This window comes from Equus caballus, chromosome 5 (genome assembly GCF_041296265.1).
Source record: "Equus caballus isolate H_3958 breed thoroughbred chromosome 5, TB-T2T, whole genome shotgun sequence".
Classification (NCBI taxonomy): Eukaryota; Metazoa; Chordata; class Mammalia; order Perissodactyla; family Equidae; genus Equus; species Equus caballus.
The window spans coordinates 59,084,955-59,110,373 of record NC_091688.1 but is presented as its reverse complement, the minus strand read 5'-3'; the positions used below and the strand labels follow the sequence as shown (position 1 = coordinate 59,110,373).

At 46.4% G+C, this 25,419-nt stretch overlaps 1 protein-coding gene across 2 annotated transcripts in view; it reads right to left on the bottom strand.

The window, feature by feature from the left end:
* The window catches only part of TSPAN2 (tetraspanin 2), a 43,803-nt gene that overhangs the window by 2,753 nt on the left and 15,631 nt on the right, over positions 1 to 25,419 (bottom strand). Inside the window, exons 2-8 of one of the 2 annotated variants that reach the window (XM_070267183.1) lie at positions 24,779 to 24,988; positions 23,678 to 23,780; positions 12,142 to 12,239; positions 10,729 to 10,803; positions 9,356 to 9,454; positions 8,083 to 8,154; positions 2,321 to 2,404 (exon numbers count right to left, since the gene is read on the bottom strand). In XM_070267183.1, the coding sequence (XP_070123284.1) occupies positions 2,321 to 2,404; positions 8,083 to 8,154; positions 9,356 to 9,454; positions 10,729 to 10,803; positions 12,142 to 12,239; positions 23,678 to 23,726 (477 nt within the window). In that variant the 5' untranslated portion in view covers positions 23,727 to 23,780; positions 24,779 to 24,988. The remainder of the gene's footprint in view (positions 1 to 2,320; positions 2,405 to 8,082; positions 8,155 to 9,355; positions 9,455 to 10,728; positions 10,804 to 12,141; positions 12,240 to 23,677; positions 23,781 to 24,778; positions 24,989 to 25,419) is intronic. The other variant, XM_023641373.2, reaches the window with a different exon arrangement.

Genomic DNA, 25,419 nt, shown 5'->3' with positions numbered 1-25,419 from the left:
TTCTTAAAATTTTTAAAAGACTAATACATTACTGGTTTTGGAATTTTATATTTCAGGTTAATTCTAGGTCTCTTCTATATATTTACTTTGAAAAATACATTTATAACCACTAGTTGTTTAAATATGCTTGTGGTCTAAATAATTTTCTATTGCTGGAAAAGCTTTGAATTTTTGCATCAGTGACTACATATTAAAAAGTGGAACATTTCTTCAATCCCAGTCCATTTTTAAGTGCAAATGATGCTTACTATTTAACTCAATAGTTTTACCAAAGCATAAACTGAGGCGTTTGAGCTATGGTATTTCTGACATCTTCTGCCTCTTGGATACTTCTTTGAGAAGCCAAATACTTGGCAAAATCAATAGCCACTTATATGGTTTGAGTAGAAGGATGCCAAAAGATCCTTCTTGTCCTCAATCATTTCCCCTACAATTCTGCAGAGCCTGTGGAATGCTATCTGTGGGTGCAATGTTTACAAACTATTGTCAATGTCTGTTTACAGAAATCAGTATCATAACCCTGGTTCTCTCCTCACTCCCATCCTACATCAGACTAGGATCTGTAAATGCTAAACTAAGAAAAGTAGGAATGATCGGTTATTTCGGAGGGAAGGGGCAGACTTAAGCAAGGGAAATAGGCACGAGCAGGACTCCAAGCTTCTAGATGACAGAACTAGGTGTCCGTGTGTGGCAGGGGAGACACCTAATGGACATTTGGTTAACTGATTACACTGTGCAACTCTTACCTTAAGAAGAAAAGACTTAAAGAAGAAACTCTCGAGGTGCTGATTCAAGATGGCCAACAGAGGGCATCCCCCTTGACCGTGGTTGTAAGGTTGGATGCAACCCCTACTTCATCCTGGTTGTACTCTCAAGGGATCCCATTAGAAAGAAAGTTTTTCAGCCTCATTCTGCCACTGTCATGAGTCAGGCAGGGGTGACCACTTCTAGGACGCTCATCCATTGAGATCATAGAATTAAGAGGGTCTAGTGATACCTCTGTTAGGCAGGCAATTTTCAAATCTTCTGCCTCAGAATGGCAATTGGGATAGCCCCAGAGCAGGTGGGGAGGGCCTCAGAGATGTCTCTGGCTTGAAAGATCCTCAGCATAGTATTTTCACCCGCTGCCCCACCTCTCTGTGCTCTACATACAGAAAAGAGGAAAGATGCTTGTGTGTCCCCTGGGAGCTGACAATTCACTGATTTCCTCTCAATTCCCATTGTGCCTGCCTTACCTTAGGCCATGAATTAATCTATATAGAGGGCTAGAGGGTAGGTACTATATTAGCATTAGCTATTATCACTTAACTCCTGGACAATGGAAATCACCTTTTTACTGGCCTATCTGACTCCAATCTTGCTTCCTTCCACCTTTATCTCCACACTGCACCACAGGTCCTTCTAACCCTCAATGTCTCCCCCTATCTTAAGAATGAAGCCCAGACTCTCAAAAAGACACACAAAGACCTCAAATACGTGGACCCTCACCCCTGATCCAGCGTCATCTCTTGCTACTCCTACCGTACCCTCTGCCCCTATCAATTCTTGCCCCCTCTTCTTTTGTACTTGAGGAGTACCGAGCCACCTGCAGGTGCCTGGATGCACTACGCTTCACACTTTCACACACGCTATTCCGTTTGCCTGGATTCTGGGTTTGGGAACACAGACTACATAGACCGCTAGCACTTATTGAGTGCTATGTTCCAGACACTTTATAAGAATTAATTCCTAATAATATTTTATATGTATTACTCCATTTAATCTTCACAACAATCTTATGAGGTTGGTACATTAAAATCCTCATTTTATAGATGAGGGAATTGAGGCATAGAGAAATTAAGACACTTTCGCATGATCCCAGGGCTTGTAAGCAGTGGAGCTAGGACTTGAATCCAGACAGTGCGAGGCCAGAGCTTGCACTATAATCACTACCCTATGCTGCCTATGCAAATCACAGGTGAGAGAGATTCGCCTGATATGTCACTTCAAGTCTCTAACAGTAGGAAGAGACCTAGAATTGACAATCACTTGTCCAGTTTAAACTTGGTGGCCTCAAAATGGGAAGTTATTGCAATGATAAACTGAAGGTCATAATTAGGTTAAAGTTGAAGCTTGTATCATATTTTAGAGAACTAAGTACTGATGTATCTAATTAGCTTTGTTCTTAGAAGATGTCCCGTCAACAAATGTCTTACTCTTTCATGAGAAATTTCTCCTAAGACACTGCCATATCACACTTGAAGAGAAATAAGATGCAGACATTCAAGGCTTCTTAGAGGGCAAAAAAGGTAAATTCTGGTAAAAAAGGTAAATTTCTCACCGTGAAACCTGCAATTCCAATACCGACAATTCCGATGAGCTGGAGCTTAACACTGATTGTGGTCTCAATTTCATTAATGCAATTCTGTTTTGGGGGAAAAAAAAGTCAGGAATAACAACTGATAGTATGTATGAATCACTGCCCCGACCCTTCTCTACAGATCATCTTGTGAGAGTTAATCCATGTCAGCTTCTGCTCACATCTAAACCATTCCCTTAGATAGTATCACTTTGACAACTTTAAAGCAAAAATGCAGTTTTGGGAAAAAATACAAGCCTTTCCTTTCGGTGGAATTTTCTTATTTAGGCCAATGGCTGCTTCAGAGCCCTGAAACCTGGCTGGAGAAAGCTATTCTGGGACCTGATGCATTTAAAAATTGAGGGCCTCCTCTTACTTTCAGCAAATAAAAATAAGTAAAATATCCCCCAAATAACAGCCCCTTGCTTTTGTATTGTCATTTATAGTTTAAAAGACTTTCCACATATTTGATCCAATTTACTATGCAAGCTAGGGCTTAAGCAGTAAAACTCTAAAAAGCCTGTACGGCTTCAAATGAAACAAAGAAAAGCCAAGTTTCTTTGTGGCTCGGCTGAGGGGATCCCTATCCTTCCATCTGTGCCTCAGAGAGACCTGTGCAAGGCAGATTCAAAGAACCTTCATACAGGGGGGAAAATTGGGCAGGGAGCAGAAGAGATCACTTGCTTTAGTTTCTCTAGCTTCTATTTGGAGTCCTCTTAAGACAGAGGTATGCTCTCAACCCAGTTTTGTCCCTAGGCTGTCTGGCTTACCACTGGTCAGCTCCCTCTGATGCCTGCAGAAGCTATATGAAACCCTAGTCTCCTGTCTCCTATTGTACTCCATGCTTTCAACAAACATTTCTTGAGTATCTGCCTGGCATCAGCCACTGGAATGGCATAGTGGATATGGAGATAATAGACGTGGTTTCCTGTGCCCTCAGGGGCTCCTGGTTTAGAAAAGGACACAGACCCACAAGACATAATTACAGTACATTCTGGTAAAAGTTTGAGATCCCCTGCTCTAGATAGTGGCTCCCTTACTCACTGGAGAAAATGAAAGTCGACTTATAGAAATTCTTCTAACTTTCCTCTCCTTCACCTATAAACTTACATGCTCCATTCATTCCGTGCCAGGCACTGCTGTATGGTGTGGGCAGGCACAGCGAACAAGGCGGCACCGCCCCTTACTTCTTTCTCTCTCATCAAAGCCAAAGAAGTGCCCTTCTCTGTTGAACGTTAACCCCTTCACTGGCTCTGAGTCTCACTCCTTCGCATCTCCTCAGGAGGCTGTGCTGTCAGTTACCTTCTTTCCTTCCTACACATTCAGCCTCTCCTCCTCTATTGACATTTCCACTCATTGTATAACACCATGCTCACGATCTTCAGTCTAGAACAAAAAATTTCCCCTCAAATTCTGTCCTCCTCTAGCTCTGCCCACATCCCGTCCTTTTTTTCACAGCCAAATTCTTTTCGTGAAAAACAAACTAACAAAACATGTGTTGGTTTACTTAGTTGTAAAAGGAATATGTGCTTATTGTTGAAATTTGAAAAACTGATGTTAAAAAGAAGAAAATAAGAAAGATTTGTATGCCTACCAGTAAAGATAATTACTAACATCGTTGGTGCATTCTTAAACACAAACACACTCACACACTCAGTTCATTATTTATATACAACTGTGTGCTCTTTTAACTTAACATTACAACTTCAAAAATATCCCCTTTCAATAAAAATTCTTTGAAATTGTGACTCAATGGCTGTAAAACATTTCATCATAAGATAGGACATAATTTATTTAGATAATCCTCTATTGTTACATATTAATGGCCTATCCAGTATTTTGTTCTTACGAATAACACTGTAATGAATACCATTGCACAAATATCTCTGTCCACATCTCTGATTTCTTTTCTTTAAAATAAATTTGAAGGGCCAGCCCTGTGGTGCAGCGGTTAAGTGTGCACGTTTTGCTTCGGCGGCCCGGGGTTCGCCGGTTTGGATCCCGGGTGCAGACATGGCACCACTTGACAAGCCATGCTGTGACAGGCATCCCACATATAAAGTAGAGGAAGATGGGCACGGATGTTAGCTCAGGGCTAGTCTTCCTCAGCAAAAAGAGGAGGATTGGCGGCAGTTAGCTCAGAGCTAATCTTCCTCAAAAAAAAAAATAAATAAATAAAATAAATTTGAGAAGTGGACTTTCTGGATCAAAGGGCATGAACATACTTAACCCACTACTCTTGCGTAGTTATACTCACCTATAAAAATTTTGTACCAATTTCTCTGAAAATGCTCATTTCACATCATTTTTGCCAACACTGCATATTATTATTAAGAAAAAAAACCTTGGCCAGTTTCATAGGTGAAACAATGGCATCTCTTGATTTTAACTTGCTATTATTTTCTAACACTACCATTAATTGCCTACACTTTTTATGTGTTTAATAATTTGGATTTTGTCTTTTCTGAACTCTCTTTTCCACTCCTTCTCCTAAAGCCTAACTCCTTGAAAGGGCACCTTCCCTCCTGACGTCTCGTTTCACGCAGCACGCGCTCTGTCCTCACTCTGTCCCTGGTGCCAAGTCAGCGGGCACTTTTTTAAAAGCTCAGTCCTGTTAGCTTTTCAGTACTTATTTTTGTGGACCTTCTTCCAAGAAACAAACCATCACGTTTTCTGCTTCTGAGCCATTGCTTACGCTGTTCCCTCTGCAGGCAAGACTCCTCTACCTCTCCCTCCCACTGCTGGCGGGGTTACTTCTCATGCTTGAAGATTTAGCTGATTCATCACTACTCCAGTCAGCCTTCCCGATCTCTCCAGCCTCTGGCCTCACCTCAGCGCCCCTCTGCGCTTTCATAGCACCTGGCACACTGTGCAAACCTCCACTGCTGCGCTTTATCCATTTCTGGGTTCACCTCTCCCATCAGACTGCAAGTTCCTTGAGAGTAGGGCCTTCTTGCGACGCATCTTTGTATCTGCAGTGCCTGGTGTAGGGTAGGCAGTGGATAAATGTCGAACTGACCTCACTGGCAGCACGTGGCCCTGGTGGCCATTCCCTCCTCCCCCATGGTTCCCTGCATGTGTGTCTGGCTACTTCTCCTAGTTTTTTTATTTAGCAACTCTTCCTCCGCCCATCCTTAAATGTTTTTGTTACCCAGAGTTCTGTCCTAGACCTTCTTTTCTTCCAAACCTAATGGATCAAATCATATCTACAGCTGTAAGATTCCCATAAAGTACCGATGCCCAAACCTCTTTCCTGAGCCACAAACCAGATTTTCTAACTGCCTGCTAGACGTCCCCCTTGGAAGTTTCACTGGCTCCTCAAAATCACCATGTTAAACATTTAACTCACTTTCTTTTCTCCAAAATTTGCTTCTTCTTCTCTATTCCTCAGCTTGATAAATGATACCATCATCTATCCAGATAGTGAAGCCAGAAACCCAGTAGACCCTACCTCTTCTCTCAGATCTAACTGGTCACCGGGTCCTGAAGATTATGCTTTCTGAGTGGGCTTCTCCTCTGTATTCCTGCCACCTGGCCCACCTTGTCACCAGTTAACATCTCCTGGCTGACAATGAGAACAGTAGCCTTCCCAACTGGTCTCCTTGGCTCCAGGTTACTCGTCTACCGTGAATCCTCCCCACTGCACTGCAGCGGGCTCAGTGAAACGCAGATCCCACCTCAGACTCCACCTTCAATGGTTTCCTAAGCATAGAGTGCGAAGCCTAGACTTTTGGCTTTGCAAGTGTATTCAAGACCCTTCACGAACAGGTCCCTCCTCTTCAAAGGACTCATCTCTGACTTGTGGGGGCTTTCAGCTGCTCCCCGCTGCTGGCACTTCCCTGGATACAACCACATTTTCTTGCCTCCACACCTTTGCCCTTTCCCCTCTACCTGGAATACTCATTCCTCTCTCATTTGCTCACTGAACTCCTGTGAATCCTTCAAAATTCATCCTAAGAATTACGTCAGGGGAGCCTCCCATGAGCCCTCAAATCCTATGCCTCTGGCTGAGTCTGCCACGCTCCCTCTAGTGCAGCCTCTACTCATGTGCTACCATGTGGTGTAATGGCTCTCTTGCATGTCTCCCTAGCCAGATGGTGAGTACTTTGAGGGCACTGGCTGTGTCTTAGTCATTTCATCCAACTCAGAAGGACTCAATAAGCATTCACTGGGTGATTCATGACCGGGGCTGGAAGTAAAATTTCATCCATTCCTTCACAGATGAATGCCTAGAAGTCTCACTGTCACTGCCCCCACATTCTCACACGCCCCCCCTCCTTTCCCACATCGTACTTATGCTTTCCCCAACTGCTTCACTCAAACTGCGTGGAAACGTCACTAAAGATCTTCTAAGCACCAAATCCAACAAATTACTTCCAGCCTTCATTTCCTTGTTCTCTTCCCAGCATTGACTTTATGGACAAACCATCCCCTCCCTTGCCTCCCAGGTGCGGCTGTCTTCAGACTCTCCCTGACTTGCCTCCTCCTTCACAGTTTCGCTCTGGCTTCTTGTCCCCAGTTTACCCCTTACATGACAGTGTGTCCAGCCCACCTCTTTCCTTATTCTACACATTTGCTCTGGGTCTTCCATCCACTCCGATAGCTTCAGCTACAACTAGTATGCTGGGATTCCTACACCTGTGTCCTCAACTCAGATTTCCTGTCAGTCCCACAGGCTCCAAAAGTGCAGAGCTGACCCGAACTGAAGCTTTCATCTGCCCCCAGATCTGCTCCTTTCCCTATACTGACCTCTCTTGGTGAGTGCAGCCCCTACCCACCCACTCTGCTTAAGCAGAAGCGTGAAGTCTTAGCGTCCTCTCTTTCACTCCCCACTCCACACCCAGTAAGTCGCCTGGGCCCGCTGCTTCCACCCGCAATCACCTCTGAATCATCACTTCCTCCCACTCCTCACCGTTTATGACTTGCTGTAGCCCCTCATCCTTTCTTACCAGGGTGGCCACAAGTGTCACCTAAGCGGCCTCCCACCATTAGTCTCAGCCTTCTAGTCCACCTGTCACAACCAGCCGCCTGAGTACTCTTTCTACAATGCAAGACTCATTCTGTTAAGCCTCTGCTAAAAGCAAGGGCTTCTCCAAGCTTCCAGGTGTGAAATCATGCCTTTGCCTGCCTCTCCAAAAACGTCTCTCACCATCCCTCTGACGCCCTGTTCTCCTGCAGTCCTGGAGTTTCATACGGCCATGCCTCTGTTCCAGCTGCTTTCTGGGCCTGGAATGACCTTCCTTTGTCAAAACTCAGCTCAAGGATTCCATCCTCCGTGAAGCTTTCCTAACTCCACGGTGTCTCCAGTGTTCCTAGACAGACCAGGTACAGAACCGTCTCCCCTGACTGGTGTGTGAGGCCACTGAAGCAGGGATCGTGTGTATTTGTCCTTAGAGTTTTCAGAAGCTGGCATAGTGCCCGACACACTGCACTTAATAAATGAAGCATTTATCAGTGCCGTGACTCCCATGGACAGATGTGGGGCAACAGTCTGGGGGGTTGTTTTGCACACCTCTGGTCCTGGTGAGTTTAATTAGTGCCATAGCATTTGCATCACTACCCAGCACAGCATCATCCCCCAGGGTAGCAGGAGACTGGGACTCAGCATCGCTTTGCTTATTTTCCAAAGAATAAAGCTGAGGCACAGAAGCCACTGCGAGAAGGCCTCCTAGAATCATACCACCCCGAGGGCAAGAACCATCTTCTACTAGAGGCAGGAGAGGAACCCTGGTAGAGAAACCTACCTTGTGCCCTAGAAGCTCCTTTGGGCATGTGGGCTGGACTTGTTCAGAGCTTTCTTTTCCACAGCACTGAAACTAGAGAGTCAGAAAAAAGCTTTTAGGACACAGGAGGGAGAAGCAGCAGCTACAAGTCTGAGCACCACTGCTAAGGACTGGGGGTGCAGACACACCAAGCAGCTACGAGGCCCCGTCACTGCAACTCAAACCACCATTCTGGAAAGAGAGTGAAGAGTCACATAATCATGCCAGCAAAACAAGATAATGACTTCTCTACAGTTGTCTGTTTTATGATAGGAAGTGACTCAAGGCAACCCAAACAATGCAAGATGCTAATTGACAGTGTCTGTATAAATTGCTGTTTTTTAGACAGGAGTTGGCCCTTTAGACTCTTGCAGCCTGAGAGTAATTTAACGGGCCCACTAGCTAAAGTTTTCTGAGCTTCAGGAAGGGCTCATTAACTGGGGACAGTCTGGGACGGAGAGAAGTGGCCACAGCAAACCCCAGGGGCTAAAAGACCAGGGCTTGAAGGCTGGCCAGCACCCAGGTGTCCTGCCCTGGGGCTAGCCCTTCAAAGACAAAGCAACCTGTGTGCTGCTCAATGTCCTCGGGGCACCTTCCAGGACACTCCTGTGACAGACAAGAACTGGCTACCTGAAAACACTGGCCCAGGAGTCTGCAGCTACTTCTGCACATCACGATGGCGTAGAAACAGGACGATCTTGCCCGGTCCCTCTCCTCCTAGCCTTCCTTGAGTAACTGTGGGTAGCTCTGAGCACTGCACTGACAGCACATTCGCACAGGACGTGCCAGGAGAAAGGGGGTGTCCGTCTCATGCGCCCCTTCATTTTACAAATGAGGGAGCTGAGTATCAGGGAGGCAAGGAACTTGCTCAGGGTCACAAAGCTGTTCAGCGGCAGAGCTGCAGCTAGAAAGGAGCTTTTCTGGCTGAAAGGTCATGGTTGTTTCTGTTCCACCACAGTGCCGCCATTTGAGAAGCCTGATATTTATTTGGGCAGCTTTCTCAGTGTTCTTGTGTGTGCTCTTTTGTCTCTTTGGGGCACATATCCTGACTTCCTCTTGCAAACTCTGTGTGAGGCCTCTTTCTCTTCTGGCTTCTACACCTAATGCAAACCATGGCTCCGATGGTTGAAATACAGTGCTGCTGCTTGGCTTTGCTGAATTTATTCCTATTTTTTAGTCCAGATAACTAGAGAGAACCTGGCTCACGCATAATCTTCAGAAGATGCGATGTTAAGGAAGAAGTAAGGTTACTCACTGTTGAGTGGAAGGTGACGAGAGTCCCGTTCCCCTTCTCCCTGTCTCTAAGGTAACCGTTATACGCCTCCTCATACATGGTCTGGACGTGTCGTATAGCCTGAAACAATAGCAGGAAGACCACGAGGCCAGTGAGTGGGGAGGTTTCCAATGCTCTCCTTTCATCAAGAAAACCCCTTCTTCCCTACCTTCAAGAATACATCCTTCCATACGTTATCTGTATTTTAAGATAATTCTGCATATGGAACAGATGACAGATTCTGGAGTTTCTAAGACACATTTGAAGATGGAAGGATAGACTAACCAAGAACAATTTTCAGAGACTAGAAAGATTTCTTAGGGTGGAGTTTCTCAAATATGAACGGACACCAGCACCAAGGGGACCCCAGATTCCTGGGCCCCACCCAGGGGATTCTGATGCACAGCCAGGGTAGGGATCTGTGCATTCTTGGTTCCCCACTGGTGAAAAGTACTCAAGTCTCATCATGACATGGTTTAAAAGGCGTGCATGGCCAAGGAAAACTGCTTCAGCATTCAAATAGCATATAAGACTTAGGGAATGCTTTTTCTAGTATAAAGGTGTGTGACCCCAAATTCATAGAGATCTCAAAAGACATAAGATCTAATCCCTCTGACCTACAAATACAACCAGCTACTTTGGAAAAATTCCAAAGGAGGTGATCTTTACTTCTTCTACATGTTTATCACTTTTTTAATCTATAATAAATTCTTAAACACAATATTGACCATACATGAATTTACGTGCAATGCAGTAAACTTAAGATTCCATTCTTCCTGCTTTTCCTTTTCACTCAGTGTGTTTTAACCTTCTAAAAAGGCCACTTCCTCTGTGGGTTCTCCTGATAACCTATTCTGGACACCTACAATTTGAGCACAAATCGAAATAAACTGGCTTCAGCAGCACACAGCAGGTCAGCGTCAGTCTCTGAGGACGACGTGGTCTCTGCCCAGGCCAGCCCTGAGGACAAACGATAGTCTAACCAGAGAGGAGAATGCATGTTCTTCCCATCCCTCTTTCTCACGTCTACAGTCAAACCCCTACCCCATTTCAAATGGGATAATCTTAAAGTAGAGATTTTTTTTTTTTTTTATCATAGACCCCTTTATAAATCTAACGAAAGCTATGAACTATCTCCTCAGAAAAATGTCTGCACGTATATGCATGCACACTCAAACACACATATGCTCAGTTCCTTAACAATACTTCTGGGTTACAAAGTTCTGTGTAAATGATAATTGGGGGCGTTATTTGGTTTTATAATATCATTATGGGTATCAATAGTCTCATATCCTTTGCCATAAAGAGAATACTTTAGCCGCCATAGAAAGAAACTGTAAGTAATTTTTACTTACTACATCCTTGCCTATAAAAGCGAATACTCCAGTGGTTACTTCAGCAGCAAATATCACCAGTAGGCAGGTGAAAAACTATGGAGGAGAGAAAATATTAACTTCATTAATTTAATACCTTTTCAATTTATTTAGCCTGATTCTAGTTCCATTTGAAAAACATCAGGCAAGGTAATTAACTTGAACTGATCTAGTAGGAAGCACTTGCCCCTCAGTCTCCTTGTAGTTCATTCATTCATTTATCCACTGATCAATCCATTCAGCAATGGTTTATTGATCATTACTCTGTGCCAGGCACTGTCCTAGGCGCTGGGTAGACAGTGGTGAATAAGAAAAGATCTCAATGTCTCTCCTATCATGGCCCTCATCTTACAAAGGGAAAGATATGACAAATGAGTAAAGCAATCAAAAAGTGAGTAAGATAAGTTCAGATAGTGACACAGAAATCCCACCACCTAAACAGTGCCTGGCTCCTATGTGCTTAATGAAAACGTGATAAACAAAAAAGTTTCTAGACAGACAGAGAATATGACCAGGAGGGAGAGAAAGACTGGTGGGGCCTGGGCCTGGAGAAGGTGGCACTTGAGACCGTGTGGCCTGGAAGGGCTTCTCTGAGGAGGGGGTAGCAGAGGTGAGGGGAGGCCTTCTGGACAGATGTCTGTCTCACTCTCTTGGGTCTGGTCTGATCAAACTAAGGTCAGTGATAGACAAGAGAGAGATGCTCAGCAACAGGGGAAAGAGAGAAAGAATGGAGGGCTGAGGAAATGAGTTAGAAAGTTTATGTAACAGAAGAAGCAATCAGACAAAGCGGTCGCAGGTAAACAATCAAGGATTGCAACAAGGAACGAGAGGCTGCCTAATAAAATTGCTGTTTCTGACTCCTCATGGAGAAATAGAAAAACTTTCTGTCTTCCTGGCCCTCTTCTTCCTTCTCCTTCTTTCTCTTAGGTCACACTGGTACTGGATGTATAGCAGTTAACTGAAATTATTTCTTTTCTCTCTCTTTTTTTTAAACAGAGGTTGCTCGTTAAAATAAACCACAAGAAGGGTGTTTAGTTAAGTTATGGATCTCAAACAGCAATGCTGTTCTTGTAGATAATAGCACTTCCCTGCCTATAGGAAGTTTTTAGCTGCTTCACTCACTGTGAAATATTATTTTTTAAAGAACAATCATAATTGCTCCTAAGAATTATTAGGCACTTCCTCTCAAAACATCTTCACACTAATGACCTCACTTTTTTCACGTTCCCTATGAGGCAGGGACAAAGGTAATATTATTCTTATGCAAGAAATGGAGAAACCGAGACTCAGGGAGAGGATGTGCGTGCCAAGGTCTCAGCCGGCGGAGGAGCTGGCGCTGGAGGCCGGACAGCCGGCTCCCTTGAGGACAGTACCCTCCCCCGACTCCCCACTTACAGATCCGAGCACACACTGCGACTCCCGCGTGGCTCCGCAGCACCCGAAGAAGCCCACGGCCATCATCAGGGCCCCTGCTCCAACCAGCACATAGAGCCCTGCGGGGAAGAGGGCCAAGGAGATGCTGACCACCGCGAGCAGGCGCTGTCCGCCCAGCATCAGGGCGGCTCCAGGCGTCCCACGCACAGAGTATTCAGTGTTAATAACAGAACGGGTACTTCTTGTTGAATGCTTGCTGCGCGCTTCATACACCTGACTTAACCTGCCCAAGGATCCTGAGAGGTAGGGGCTGCTGGTATCTCCAGCGAACAAAGAAAGCCTGTGCTTGCAGAGGTGAAGGGACACGCTCTCCCTAACAGGGCCAGCAAGGCCTGGAAACCCCGTCTGTCCTGTTCCCACAGCTCACGCGCTTCATCCTCTCCATACGCTATCAGATTTCTGCCACCTCTGTAAAGTGGGTATTACTACCTTTCACATGAAATTGATGAAATGGCGTCCAGGGGTGGTCAGGAGCCAGTGCCAGAACTGGGGCACAAACCCAGGCCTTCCTAGGAGGTCCCTGGCCTCCCCTGGCCCTCTGGAATTAATGGCTGTCTCCCTCTTGTGAGAGGCCTTGAGGACAAAGTGTCTGGGAGAGAAAGGGGGCTGATGATCTATCTGCCCAGGCACAGATGGGGAAGCAGGGAGAGGGTGGGACAGGAGAGCAAGGCTTTGGAGAGGCATGGAGGACTCAGCATAAGGCAATAAGGTTTCGTGTGAATTATAAACTTTAGGGGGCAACACCCTATACAATGGAAACACAGGAGGTAGTAAGTGTTACAAGAGAACAGCCAATGAACGGAGGCGATAAGGTAATATACAGCAAATAATGTTATTGTTAATATAACATGAGCCACATTTATTAAGGGCTTATTTTCTCCAGGCACTGTTCTAAGCTCCTGGCACAGATTTATTTATCTAATCTTCATGAAGCAGGTACCATTATTATCTCCCTTTTTCAGACAGAGGAAATGGGCATCAAAAGGTTAAGCAATGTGCCCAAGATCAGAGAGCTGGGATAAAAATACCTGTCTGCCTCTACAGCCAGCTCAGCGCTGTCACCCTATCCCGCCTCGCCAGCAACGAGAGCAGCCTGAATCCAGGTGATAATTTCACTTACTGCCCAAGTCAAGCCACAGGCACAGTTGTTCTCACAGAGGAAGAAAAGGGCTGAAATGTTCTTGATCTAAGAGAAATAAAGCCAAGCCTTTTCTTATTTCCTTTTCTAATGGTGAGATAAGTTAGAACATAATACGGGCCTGGCACTTGCTTAAATAATGCTGATCACCTCTATTTTATTTTTTGCATTTTGTTTACATGAGTCACCTGGAAACCACTCCCATTTACCCAGAGGGTGGGGAGCAGGCGTCCCACCTCTGGGGAAACCCTGAGCCTGGTCTGCAGGGTGCCTCCGGGGCCTCTCTGGGGCACTGAGGGTGGTTTGTGGGCAGATCTGTCTGCTCCCTGACACAGACAAAGCCACAGGCCAGGCTGCGCGGCTTCCTGCACGGCCCAGCCGTTCTCAGGGCCTTTCAGGGCCGGGGAAGCCCTGCTGCTCTACAGGCCTGAGGCAGGTACTTCTCTATTTCCTGCTGTTCCAGCTCTGACACTTCCTCCCTTTCCCTTTTCTCTGAAAGAATAAGTTCATGGAGAATGGATGTGGTAATGAGAGAAATGATGCCATATTAAAAAATAACACTATTGTTGGCCCCACTGCTGAAACAGTGAAACTGTTTAGCAGCTGAAACTGCTAAAACTTATTGTTTTAAAAAATTTCTTTATTTTTCAAAGCTCTTTCATTTCCATCATCTCATTGGCTCCTCAAAACAACCTCATTAGATAAGGCAAGTGTTATATTTCTGTTTTACTAGTAGGGTCAGAAAGGCAGGATGGCTCCAGGCAGGACACACAGGCTTGGCGCCCCGAATCCCCTCCCACACTCCTATTTGACCGCCCCGCTGAAACAGGCCACAGGGCCAACATCAACAGCTTATTCAATTCCCTCACAGAACGCCTCATGGGGTGACCACCTTATTCTACTGATTTCCCACTTACGACGTTCATTGCCTCCCCTGCTACATGAGGCAGGACGCAGATTCTGCTTGGAGTCACAGCCCAGGGTCTGGGCCCGCTTGCATCCTTATCCATCCTCCATTCCAGCCACGTGAACTGACCTGGTCTGCTCTTTCCCATTTTGTGTCTTTGCAGGTTCTCATATATCTTTCTCTGTAGATGTTAAGTCCACAAACAAACTTTATTCATCCGACCTAGAATATGCCCAGCACAAGACAGAATTCTTGACCAGTTGGTTGGATGAGCGGATAAAGAGACAGCAAATCAAATCTGAAGTTCTGGGCTGGCTGGCTGCCTTCGCCCATCCTTGCTTAGAGATGCATGGTGGGAATGCATCTCAACCAACATCCGAGAAGCCACCACAGGGCTGGGTTCTCCCAAAGTCAGGAGATGAGAGCAGAATGCGTGCCCTGAGAAAGGGCTCCTAAGAGTCCGGAATGTAGGAGAAAAGGGTGCTCTTAAGGAGGCTGGGGGCCAGTGGACAGAGGCAAGGGGCCCGAGGACTGAGCTGCTCTGCACTGCGAACAAGATCACTAAGTGCCTGGGGCAACAATCCTTGCCCTTCAGAAATAACAAACCCCTCAAGAAAATTTGCTTATTTGTACAATATTCCATTCTTAGGCTATCAGAATCCCAGAGCTCACAGCAAAAACACCCTGGAACTGCCCTGGGAGCTCCACCACCTGAGGCTTCACCCCAGCAGACCCCTCTTTGTGTCCATGTGGGCCACGTGACTCCTTGGGTCTGCTGAATCCAATCCCAAATCTGGTGGTTGTACTCTGCACAACATAAGGCCACCTGTGGCTTCCAAGGATACTGTATCCTTTTTCTGATCTGACCCTCAAAAAATAGTTGTGGAATGAATAAATTAACTGGTAGTCACATTTTAATTCCAAGGTTTCTGTAGAGCCCTCTCTCTCCCACAACAGCCTGTCTGACAAGTGCATGACCTATTTCCCAGATCCCCCCATGCTTTCTGAGTCCTATTTCCCTTGATTTAAAAAAGAGAAAACACTTTGAAATTACATTTTTATCATGAATAGCTGGGTCTTTTGATGCCAGTGATCTCTAGGTGACATGCTACTGCCAATTCCCTGACAATTCCATCACTTGTTTCTTAGGCTTCAGATTGTTCTTTTTAGGCTAGAAGCATCATTTAGTTAACTCAGAATGGAGACAGTGACCTCCTAAAAGCCTTGTCTGCATCAACTCATTTCAAAATGGCTCCTCCTTGTAGAGACTGGATAATGGCATGCTCATCAATTTCAGTGGCTTTTTGGCAGCAGATGGTTTTACATACCCAGCTAATGACCATTTTTCATCTAAGAATATTTTTCTCTGCCTCTGTGCCATTCTCCCTCCCTCTCAGCTTGCTCTCGATGCACATAATTATATTTACATCTAGGATGTTGGATGGGACTCAGTTTATGGGGAAGGTTAGGACTTGGTTCTTGCTAAATAACAACAGCTGTCAGCTATTGAACGCTGTTCTAAGAGCCTAACATGTATCAGTCATGGGGTCACTCAGCACTAACAGCAGCAACTGCCACTTCCTGATGGCTCAGCCTGCTGTGTGCAGCATCGTCTCAGGAACCCGCCCCCTGAGAAGCCTCAACGCTAACAACTGTCCTCTCCTTCTGACTGTGGCCTCTGAACCACTCCCTTGTCTTCCCCTCTTGGATTCTCCCAAATACTCATGCCTCTCGCAGGCTGACTCCTCCCCCAGCATGCCCTGGTTACAGTATTAACTACAGCTACTATTTACAGAGGGCTCGTTACACAACAGGTACTGTACTTAAGCACATCTGTATGTTGTCATCTCCTAGTCACATCAACTCTAGGAGCTATGTGGAACTAGTATTCCTATTTCACAGCTGAGGAATCCGAGACAGAGAAATCAGGTAATTTACCTGGGATGGCACAGCTAGTAAGGGGCAAAACTGGAACTGAACCCAGGGGGGCTACCCCAAAGTGCACACGCAAAGCCCTATGCTGCACTTTCAGTGGGAACTGAGAAGAACGGTGACTCTCTTAGCTAGAAATCCGCTAATTTTGCAATTTATAAACAGCAGAAGCGTTCTTTTTCTTCTGTCTTGTGAAAAGTGCTTGAGGGGTCTATCATTGATGATTTCTAGGTTTTCCTTTGAAAGTCAGGGCTGGGAGTCAGAAATCCAGGCCTGCCACCTCTGGCTTTAGGTAAATCCTCTTATTCCTCAGTTTTGTTATCTGCAATATGGAAGTAATTATCTGTTTTAACTTCTTGTAAAAACGCTTTGGAGAAATTGTCTCAACAATGTAAGCCAAAGCACATCTCCGTTCTGCAGCCACCATGATTCTCAGGTAGCTGAAAACCAAATGAAAACCAAGCAGTAAAAAAATATTACCAGAGTGAGTCAGATTTTTGAAAAAGGCAAGCCGGCCCCTCAACGTTCAGCACTGGAATGCTTTCCTTACACATCACATCTCGCCCCAATCAAAGCCAGGCTCCGCAACTCAGAATTCAACAGGGAGTGACAGTTACGGTCAGCCTGGGATCCTGGTGGCCATGTGGCTGCTGTTTGTGTGGGCAACCCCTTCACGGAGAAAACCTGCTCACGTCCTCTGCTCACAGACATGACCTCATGTGCTCAGGCACATGGCGTCTGTCCGGCCGTCCAAAGGCTGAGGGGATGGCTCCCTACTCAGCGCTCCTGCAAAGAAGACCCCTGTAGTGTCTGCCCTTCTAGAGGCAGCCCCAGAGACAGACACTAACAGGAAGTCAGAAAGGCAGGCTGGTGGAATTTGGAAAACGCTGGGGGCTTCTCCCAAGAGTTCACTGAAGGTGAAAGTGGCGAGGGTCTAGGAAGCACCAAGTTACTCGAGCCTTTCTCACGCCAGCTCCACTCTTGCCAAGCTCTCCTTTCTCCACATTAGCAACCAGTGGACACACACACCCTGATCGGCCTCCAGGCCTTGGCCTGGACTCAGGGGTCCTTGAGAAGAGGTGGCAGCAGCAGTCGCTCCCTGTCCTCATTTCCACTCCCCTCACGCTGGATCCTCTCCACCCTGTCCCCGGGCTGTGAAGTCATGTCCAGATCTTTATCACAGAAAGGAATCCTCTCTCCACCACCGAGGAGGAAGAACCAAAGATCCCAGAAAGGAAAGCATCCTCCAAAGGATGGAAAGATTTCTGCTACAAAGTGTGGCAGTCATCTGTCCAGGGGCAGGGGGCTGGAGCAGATGTCTTCCTGAGGTCCTCTCAGAGCCACTGGAATGTGCCAAGCCTATTCACCAACACTCTTTTACAAAGAGATGATAAGAGTTTAATGGGCTGGTTGCTCGGGAACCTACTCTGAAAAGAAAACACCCAGATCAGTGAATGGTACCCTGTGACATGCAGTGAGATTTTCCCAAAACTGGGCCTGCTTCCTTTTTAAAGTCCTATGAGTATGCAATACAAGTCCATAAATGGTATCCTGGAGTATTTTTCTCCTCGTTTTATCACTAGAGAGCAGATATCTTTTCTATTTGGAAAATTATTTATCAAGGAAAGAAATATAAATTTCTATGAACATGTATATTGCTCTATTTATATTATAAGAAATATTTGAGGGGCTGGCCTCGTGGCCGAGTGGTTAAGTTCGCGCTCCGCTGCAGGCAGCCCAGTGTTTCGTTGGTTCGAATCCTGGGTGCGGACATGGCACTGCTCATCAAACCACGCTGAGGCAGCGTCCCACATGCCACAACTAGAAGGACCCACAACGAAGAATATACAACTATGTACTGGGGGGCTTTGGGGAGAAAAAGGAAAAAAATAAAATCTTTAAAAAAAAAAAAAAGAAATATTTGAAGTGGAGTAAAGGTCCCTGACTTCACATGGACTTTTTCTTGTTGCCACTATCCAGAGAGACAGCACAGAAAACAGACGAGCATAGGCCTGGTGTTGGCAGACCCGGGTTGCGGGCCCCATCATGAAGAGCTGGGAAACCAAAGCTGCCTGCCGGTCCTGCATTGCTTCACCCTCTGGTCCTCAGTTTCCTTATTCTCCTTAGTCCCAAGATTCTACGATAACCTACTTCTTTGGACTTCAAGCACTGACCATCAGCATCTTCACCACTAGCCACTTCAGTGCTGACTTGGAGAGGGGAGGTGTGCTGGAGGAAGGGGAACTAAGGGTGGGCAAAGCCAAACCCATGCCCCAGGCCACCAAGAACAAGCAAGAAGGGTTCAGGCCCTGCTGTGTGGACTGTTGTTTTCCCTACTCAGAATTCACTTCTTCTTCTTTTCTCTCAGAGAAATGAACCTCCTCCACTCTCAGTCCTTGTGGTCTGAGAGGGCCGACTGCCCTCCACTCCAAGGCAGATGGAAAGGCCAGGCTTCAGCCAACAAGCCCGTGCCTCGCAGCTGGCCACAATGACTGGTTTGGGAGCCGGCACTGGACCCAAGATTGCCTATGAGAGTGAGGCTCGGAACTTTGGTTGGATCTGGTGGAATGAAAGAAGCATGGACTTCTGTTGCCAGGGCTCCTTGGGAGATGGCACCTAGAGCCGTGGGTAGCCATTTATCACATCTAGAGGAAACTTGCCCAAGAATGGAGCCAAAGGAAAGCAGAGCTGAGAGATGGCTACGGACGAGACTCCGACCACATCACTTGCATCCCTGAGACCAGTACTAATCCTGGACTTTCAGCTATGTGAGTCAAGAAATTTCTTTTTTCCTTAAGGCAGTTTGAGTCAGGTTTCTGTGATTTTTCAATTAAAACGTCCTGACAGATCTGTCCATAAAGATATCACATTTCTTGCCTTTTGGGCAGTTCATATGGCTTTAGTTTAGATTAGGAAATAGGACCAGGAATGTTCGTGTGGAGCTGGTTCACCCTCCTGTTCAACACAGGAATCTCCTGAATTGATAAACACCCCATTCTGATTTTCGCCACATTAGTGCTTAAATACCAATGCAGGAGAGAGTCCACTTTCATCAGTGGCAGTCTGCTCAGCTTCTTGGACTTATCAAATCATTAAAAAGGTTTTCTTATGTTGGACTCAAATCTACACCTGTGAAATTGCTATTAGTGCTTTGTTTCTGGAGTGACGCGGACAGAAGCTGTCCCGGGACCGGCTTCTACCTTCAGCTCTGCATACGTGCCCCTCTCTGACTGAGCAGGGTCCCTTCTTCTGTAACTCAGGTTTCCCTCTGAAAATCACTTCTAGGCTTGATTCTGTCACTAGTATCTTTTTTGTTTTGATTCCTTCTGTCCCTGAGTTCAATTATATTTAATAATAATATTTAAAAATGCTTAATAATGTTTCTTGTCTTTCTGTTCCTTTCTTCACAATTCCTACTACAACCACCATGAGTTATGCCCTTATTTCTTCAGGCCCAACTATATCAATAATCTAGCACATTCCTTTCTGTCCTGTGACTCCCCTCTCATTCCACAGCTGCCTTAATAGTTTCTTTAAAATGCAGTGAAAATCAGACCCTCCCCCAAGCCCTAAATTATCCTTCTACTGGTTACCAAATTAACTAACCCTGACATTCAGGTCCTCTATACTAATCCTCCCTCCCTCCCCAACATTCCTAATCCTAATTCCCATCATGCCCCAACCCTTTATGCTCCATAAGAGTCCTCTGCCTGGCCTGGGCTTGCTCATCACTGTCCAGTACGCATGCCTTGTGCAGTCTTGCCCTGCAACCTCCGCAGGCCCCATTCTTCCTCTTCTCCATTGATTACAGTCTGGTCTTTCTCTAACTCAAATCCTTCCTGCCTCAACCAGTTTAGAATGACCCCTGATGCACCCACTGCAAAGATCACTTAGTTAACATTTAGTGACACTAGTCTATTATAATTTAAACGGTTAAGTCTATGAGTCTTTTCAAATAGATTGCAAGTTACATGTGTTCTCTTACTTTTCTTTTCTTTTTTTTTTTTTTTCAGGAAGATTAGCCCTGAGCTAACATCTGCTGCCAATTCTCCTCTTTTTGCTGAGGAAGTCTGGCCCTGAGCTAACATCCGTGCCCGTCTTCCTCTACTTTATATGTTGGACGCCCACTACAGCATGGCTTGCCAAGCGATGCCATGTCCACACTAGGGATCCGAACTGGTGAACCCTGGGCCGCCGAAGTGGAATGTGTGAACTTAACCGCTGTGCCACCGGGCCCACCCCTCTCATACTTCTTTATGTGACCTCAGAGTCCTGGCCTGTAAATGCGGGCTGATGTATTTATGGATAAATTATATTTTTTTCCCAAATGGAGGAGCCTACAAAAAAAAAAAAAAAATGAAAAGAATAGAGGCTCCCCTGTTTGAATGCATAACTATGTTTGTATAAAACCAAATATTTGATGGAATCCAAACAAGAAAATAAGCATGGAGAGATTTTCAGATAGCCAGATGTTTATTATCATTGAAAGGGAGACAGCCTCTCTTACATGCTTTTCACATAACCCAGGTCTTCATGGTCTTTTAAAATGGTTTTTCTTTAGTATTGCTGAAAATTTCCAGTTCAAGCTCAGAAATGACATTATAGAGATTTAAATCTTTCAGCCTCAAACCTGGTGGTGAGGTGGGTAGGTGGCTGGGTTTTAGCCTGTAGTTATTGTCAAACAACTTGAAGGAGAATGTCTGACTGTAACTGAGCTGGTTGATGTTTTCCCATGTTTGGTTCTAACTAAGGGTGGACTCCTCCCCATCTATCTCTGGGCACAAATGCAGCTTCTGAGAGCAAGTCCTGAGAGTCGCATCTGAGGAAGATGAGATAAATAGGCTTCCGGTGCCAAGCCAATAGCGTGTGAAGAATAGATAGACTGGAGGCTAATACCTTGAAGGTCAACATGCCTGAATTTCAGGAGCAAAAAACTCCAATGTTTTATTGGAGCTGACCTTATGTTAGGACATCAAGTAACTACTGAATTCAGAATAAGGAGAGAAAATAACGTTCACCTTGAGCATCCGTTGTAAATGTTGGGAGGAGCTAGGTTAAGAAGACTCCCCTAAAAGAGTAGCAGGAACAATGAGCCACAACTGCCACCCACAAGGGAAAGGATGGTAGCTGCTTTCCATATATTTGCCAAGTCACGCATAAGGCTCTCCCTAACTCAGTCTATCTGAAACGTACCCTCCTCCAAGGCCCCATTCAAGCACCCCTCCACCTTGAGGCTCCGCTTACCAGCCCCCAGTGTTCTCTCTCACTTCCTAATTTAGTGGTTCTGTCTGTACCACTCATTAGCACTTAATATATGCTTGTGATTGTTGTCTGCTGGTTATTATTGAACATTTCCTCACTATTTATGTCCAGAGAAGCAAAACTCCCATTAAAAAGGGATTAAACCTTTGCTGTGGTTAATCCAGTGGGCATTGAATTGTGACTAGGCTAAAATAGAGTTAGAAATCACAGGGGATCATTATGAAATAAGCAGTTCCTGGAATATCAGTCAATGAAGGAAGATGCATTCCTTCTCCCACCCTCCACTGACTATGCCTGTGCGCCACCTGGCATGGGTTCGCAGACTCCTGGAGGCGGTCCAGGACGAAGGCAGGCTGAGGTTTGCCCTGAGACACTCAGGGCATGCTCTAGGATGGGACAATGCTTCTGAAGTTTTCAGAGCCAGCAGTTCCTCGAGGCAGAATATGCTAACTGTGTGTGTTAGCTTTTGGATAGATGGGTGTGTATCACCTGGAAACCGTGTGGGCAGAAAAGAGCATTTCAGTGTTTTAAGTACAGTGGCAGATTCCTCTGCTTCTTCCTTGTAACAAACTCCAATTTTATCCAAGTGTCAGAGGCCCTCTGGGGAGCCTGGGCCTCTCCCCAGGCCAGAGTGACTCGGTTAGTCAGAGAGCCGGCATAGTAATTCTCTTCTTGGCTATGATTGGTTTAGGCATGAACACAATGCAATTCTGGCCCACAAGCTGCAAGGGGAAGTGGTTGGGGGACTTTTGACAAAGGTTTTATTCATTTCTAAAAGGGTCACATAAGGTGAAACTTCCTTTTTTCTCCTTAGGATATTGTTGCATGAGGATGGAGTCACTGCAACTATCCTGCAACCCTGAAGGGTTGTGTTCGAGGGTGTCCTGAGGATGGTGAGTAGAGAGATGGAAAGAACCTGGGTCCTTGATGACTGTCAAGCCCTGAACTAATTCTGAAGATTCCCCATCTCCATACTTTTTTTACCACATCTCATCAATTTTGAGATATATATATATTTACATTTTAACATTTCTGAAGTTAGGATGCATATTTTATGGTATGTCATAGTTAAATTTTTTCTTTTCTTAGTGGAGCTTAAAGTAATTGGGTGTTTTACAAAAGACTGCATCTAAGATTTGGTGAAATGTGGAATGTCCTTATCATTATCCATATTTTAGCAGGCTTTTCCTCTGAGAGCATCCTCACTGACACGGCAGCTCTCCCCACAGGAGGGAGCAGTGTGGGAAGGGCATTTGGAAGAGGAGGTGACACAGCTGTGGGCGGCCCTTCCTGAGGACGTGCCTGGCTCTGAGTGGAGCTGGACTCCGGGTCCCTCCTGGGAAGTAGACTCTGCTTGTCTTGGGATTTGGAGCAAATGACCTGCACAGGACTCTGCTCCTCCTCAAGCCCAGAGGTCGCCACCGGCAAGTGAAGCGTACTCCAGGGCTGGCGGGGATCTTGAAACAGCCAGTCACATAGGGCTATCTCCTCTACCGATAGTGGCCTTACATGGAGAATGAGAAAAGGCCACAGAAGAGGACTAGAAGTAGACCAGAGGGAAATAAACCAGGGGAAAACACCCAGCCCCTACTTACCACATTGTCTCAGAACTAAAGGCACACCCACCCACACCCTCACCCTTTCCTGCAGCTGGTGGGAGGCGGGCTACTGCCCCTCCCCCACCGAGGCCTGTTCCCAGGGCAGCCCTGCCCTCCTCCCCTGCCCTCCACAGTCACAGAGGGACTGGGATTAGCACCTCCAAACCTTGAGATGTCTGTTCATTTGGGATTATGTTTCTCTCATAGACAATTTAAAATACAAATCAAAAAATAAATCCCTGACTTGACAGGGGGCCCTGTCACCCCTGATGGATGAGTGAACAACAGACTTTTTGGTCATACCTACTTCCCTCAGGGGGCAAAGGAGGGTTTTCTGATTCTTTGGAAAGGAATTGTAGTTACATTCTGGGCTTCCTTTCTTGAAGTGGCTGAAAGAAGTACAAGTCCTCCCACACCAGTCTTCCTAGATTTTGGAGAGCAGGGGATGCACCATGTGAGGGGCGGGCAGGGTAGGGTGGGGCCCTCTTTCTCGCCTTGATCACATACCCGCCCCTCAGGGCCGGGTGGAGTCCACAGGGCTCAGGGTTTGCTTCTACTCTTTGGCCCCGTCCCTCCCTCCCGCAGAAGTCCAGGTGCAGGTTCTGCTCTCAGCCTCTGGGGCGGCCCTAGCTAAAGCTTGCAGAAGCTGGGGTCACTCACCCATGTAGAAATACTCTGGGGATTTGTCCTCTGATGAGAAATCCTTCATGGTGCCACCGAACCGAAACCATAGTCCAAAAGCAATCACGGCCGACCCTGCCAGCTGAAAGGTAAAGCACACGGCCTTTACAACAAATGGAAACCCCACGGCTTTTACGACGAATAGAAGGGGAAAGTGTGCGCATAACCCAGGAGTGGGCTGGGGGCACAGGATGCTGAGGCTGGAAGAGGACCTCTCTTTAGAAATCAGCTCGCCGACCCTTCACGTTTCTCTAGGAAGATGAAATGATCTGCTGAAAGCCCCCAAGGCACCTGACATGATATTAGACCTGGGGTTTCCTGATTCCAAGCCCAGGGTTGTTCCCATTCTGCTGGGCGGCCCTGTGGTTATGGGGCATACACAGCATAGCTCGGGAGGCATCTCAAAAAGAACGTTCCAGTAACAGTCCCCATAAAAGGCATCTGCCCCTGCCTTATTGTCCTTTGCTGGGCACTTTGGACCTCCTCACCAACACCACAATGAAAGGGGACTGTGTTTCAGCCGCCGGGTCACCGAGAGCAAGATGAACTCCAAGACCCTGGGGAAACCCACTTTTCTAAACAGGAAGGACACACACCAACCTCAGGACCCACCCACACTTTATGAGTGTGCCGTGCCCAGTGAGAAAGCTGTTTCAGAGGCATCTAGAACGCTTTCTGCCCCCAGGCCTCCACGGTCACTGCTGGGCCCGGGGATGGTTTAGCAAGCAGGAGGGAGCCTGCCTGTTTTTTTTTTTTTTTGGTTGCTATTTTGAGTTTCCATGGAAAGTGAGAAAGGAAAAAATAATTTTCTGAAAAAGCATGGTCTGTGTGCTGTGCGGCTCATGGAGAGGCTGAGCGGCTGGCGCAGACAGTGGCTGGGCAGGCTGGCAGCTGGGAGAGTGATCGCTTGCTTCCTCTCGGCCACTCTGGGGCCTCTTGTGAGGCTCCACACCAAAGCTGGAAGCCCCTTCTGCCACTGCAGGACTGTCACAACTGCCCGCCAGCAGGCTCCAGCCATGGCATCCTCTCTCTCCACAAACAGCCATCTCCAATTTCACTCAACAGATATTCACTGGGTACCTTCTGGACTCCAGACACTACGGGAAAGTAAGCCGAGATGTCAAAACAGCCTCCAGGTTCTGCCAAGCCATCCAGTGAGTGTGGGGCTGCCCGAGCCCATCACCAGCTTAGATGAACAGCTTAGAGGCTGTCCCTGCCCCAACAGGGAAGAGCAGACACAGGTGCTGGCAACGGGAAGACAGAAGCACACAGCTCAGAGAAGTGGAGGTTCTATGAGGAAACAATGACACCAAAGTCAGGGTCAGGCCTGAGCCCTTTGTACATAGCATCCTTCTATCTGTGGGGCTATTTGTAAAGGACCAGCATTACCTTTTGGGGCGATCTGGCTGAATTTAAGTGAGGACTTTAGCCTTCTCTGCCCTCTGTGCCCCCAAGGGCACTGCCTCTGTGGGGGCTGTGGCACGACTTCAGTGAAGGCTGGAGGAACAGAGTTACACCAGCTGGACTCTAATGTGGAATCACTAAAAGTTTCCAGTACTTAGAGGGAAGCACTAATTGGATAATGTGAGGGACAGCTAACGGAACCAGGCCCAACCAGCTTTAAATGACTTTTGCATTTTTAAAAAGGGTAGCATGGCATGGAAAAATATTGAAAGAAGTCATGCTAAAAATTAACAATATTTATCTTTGAAGGGTGCGAT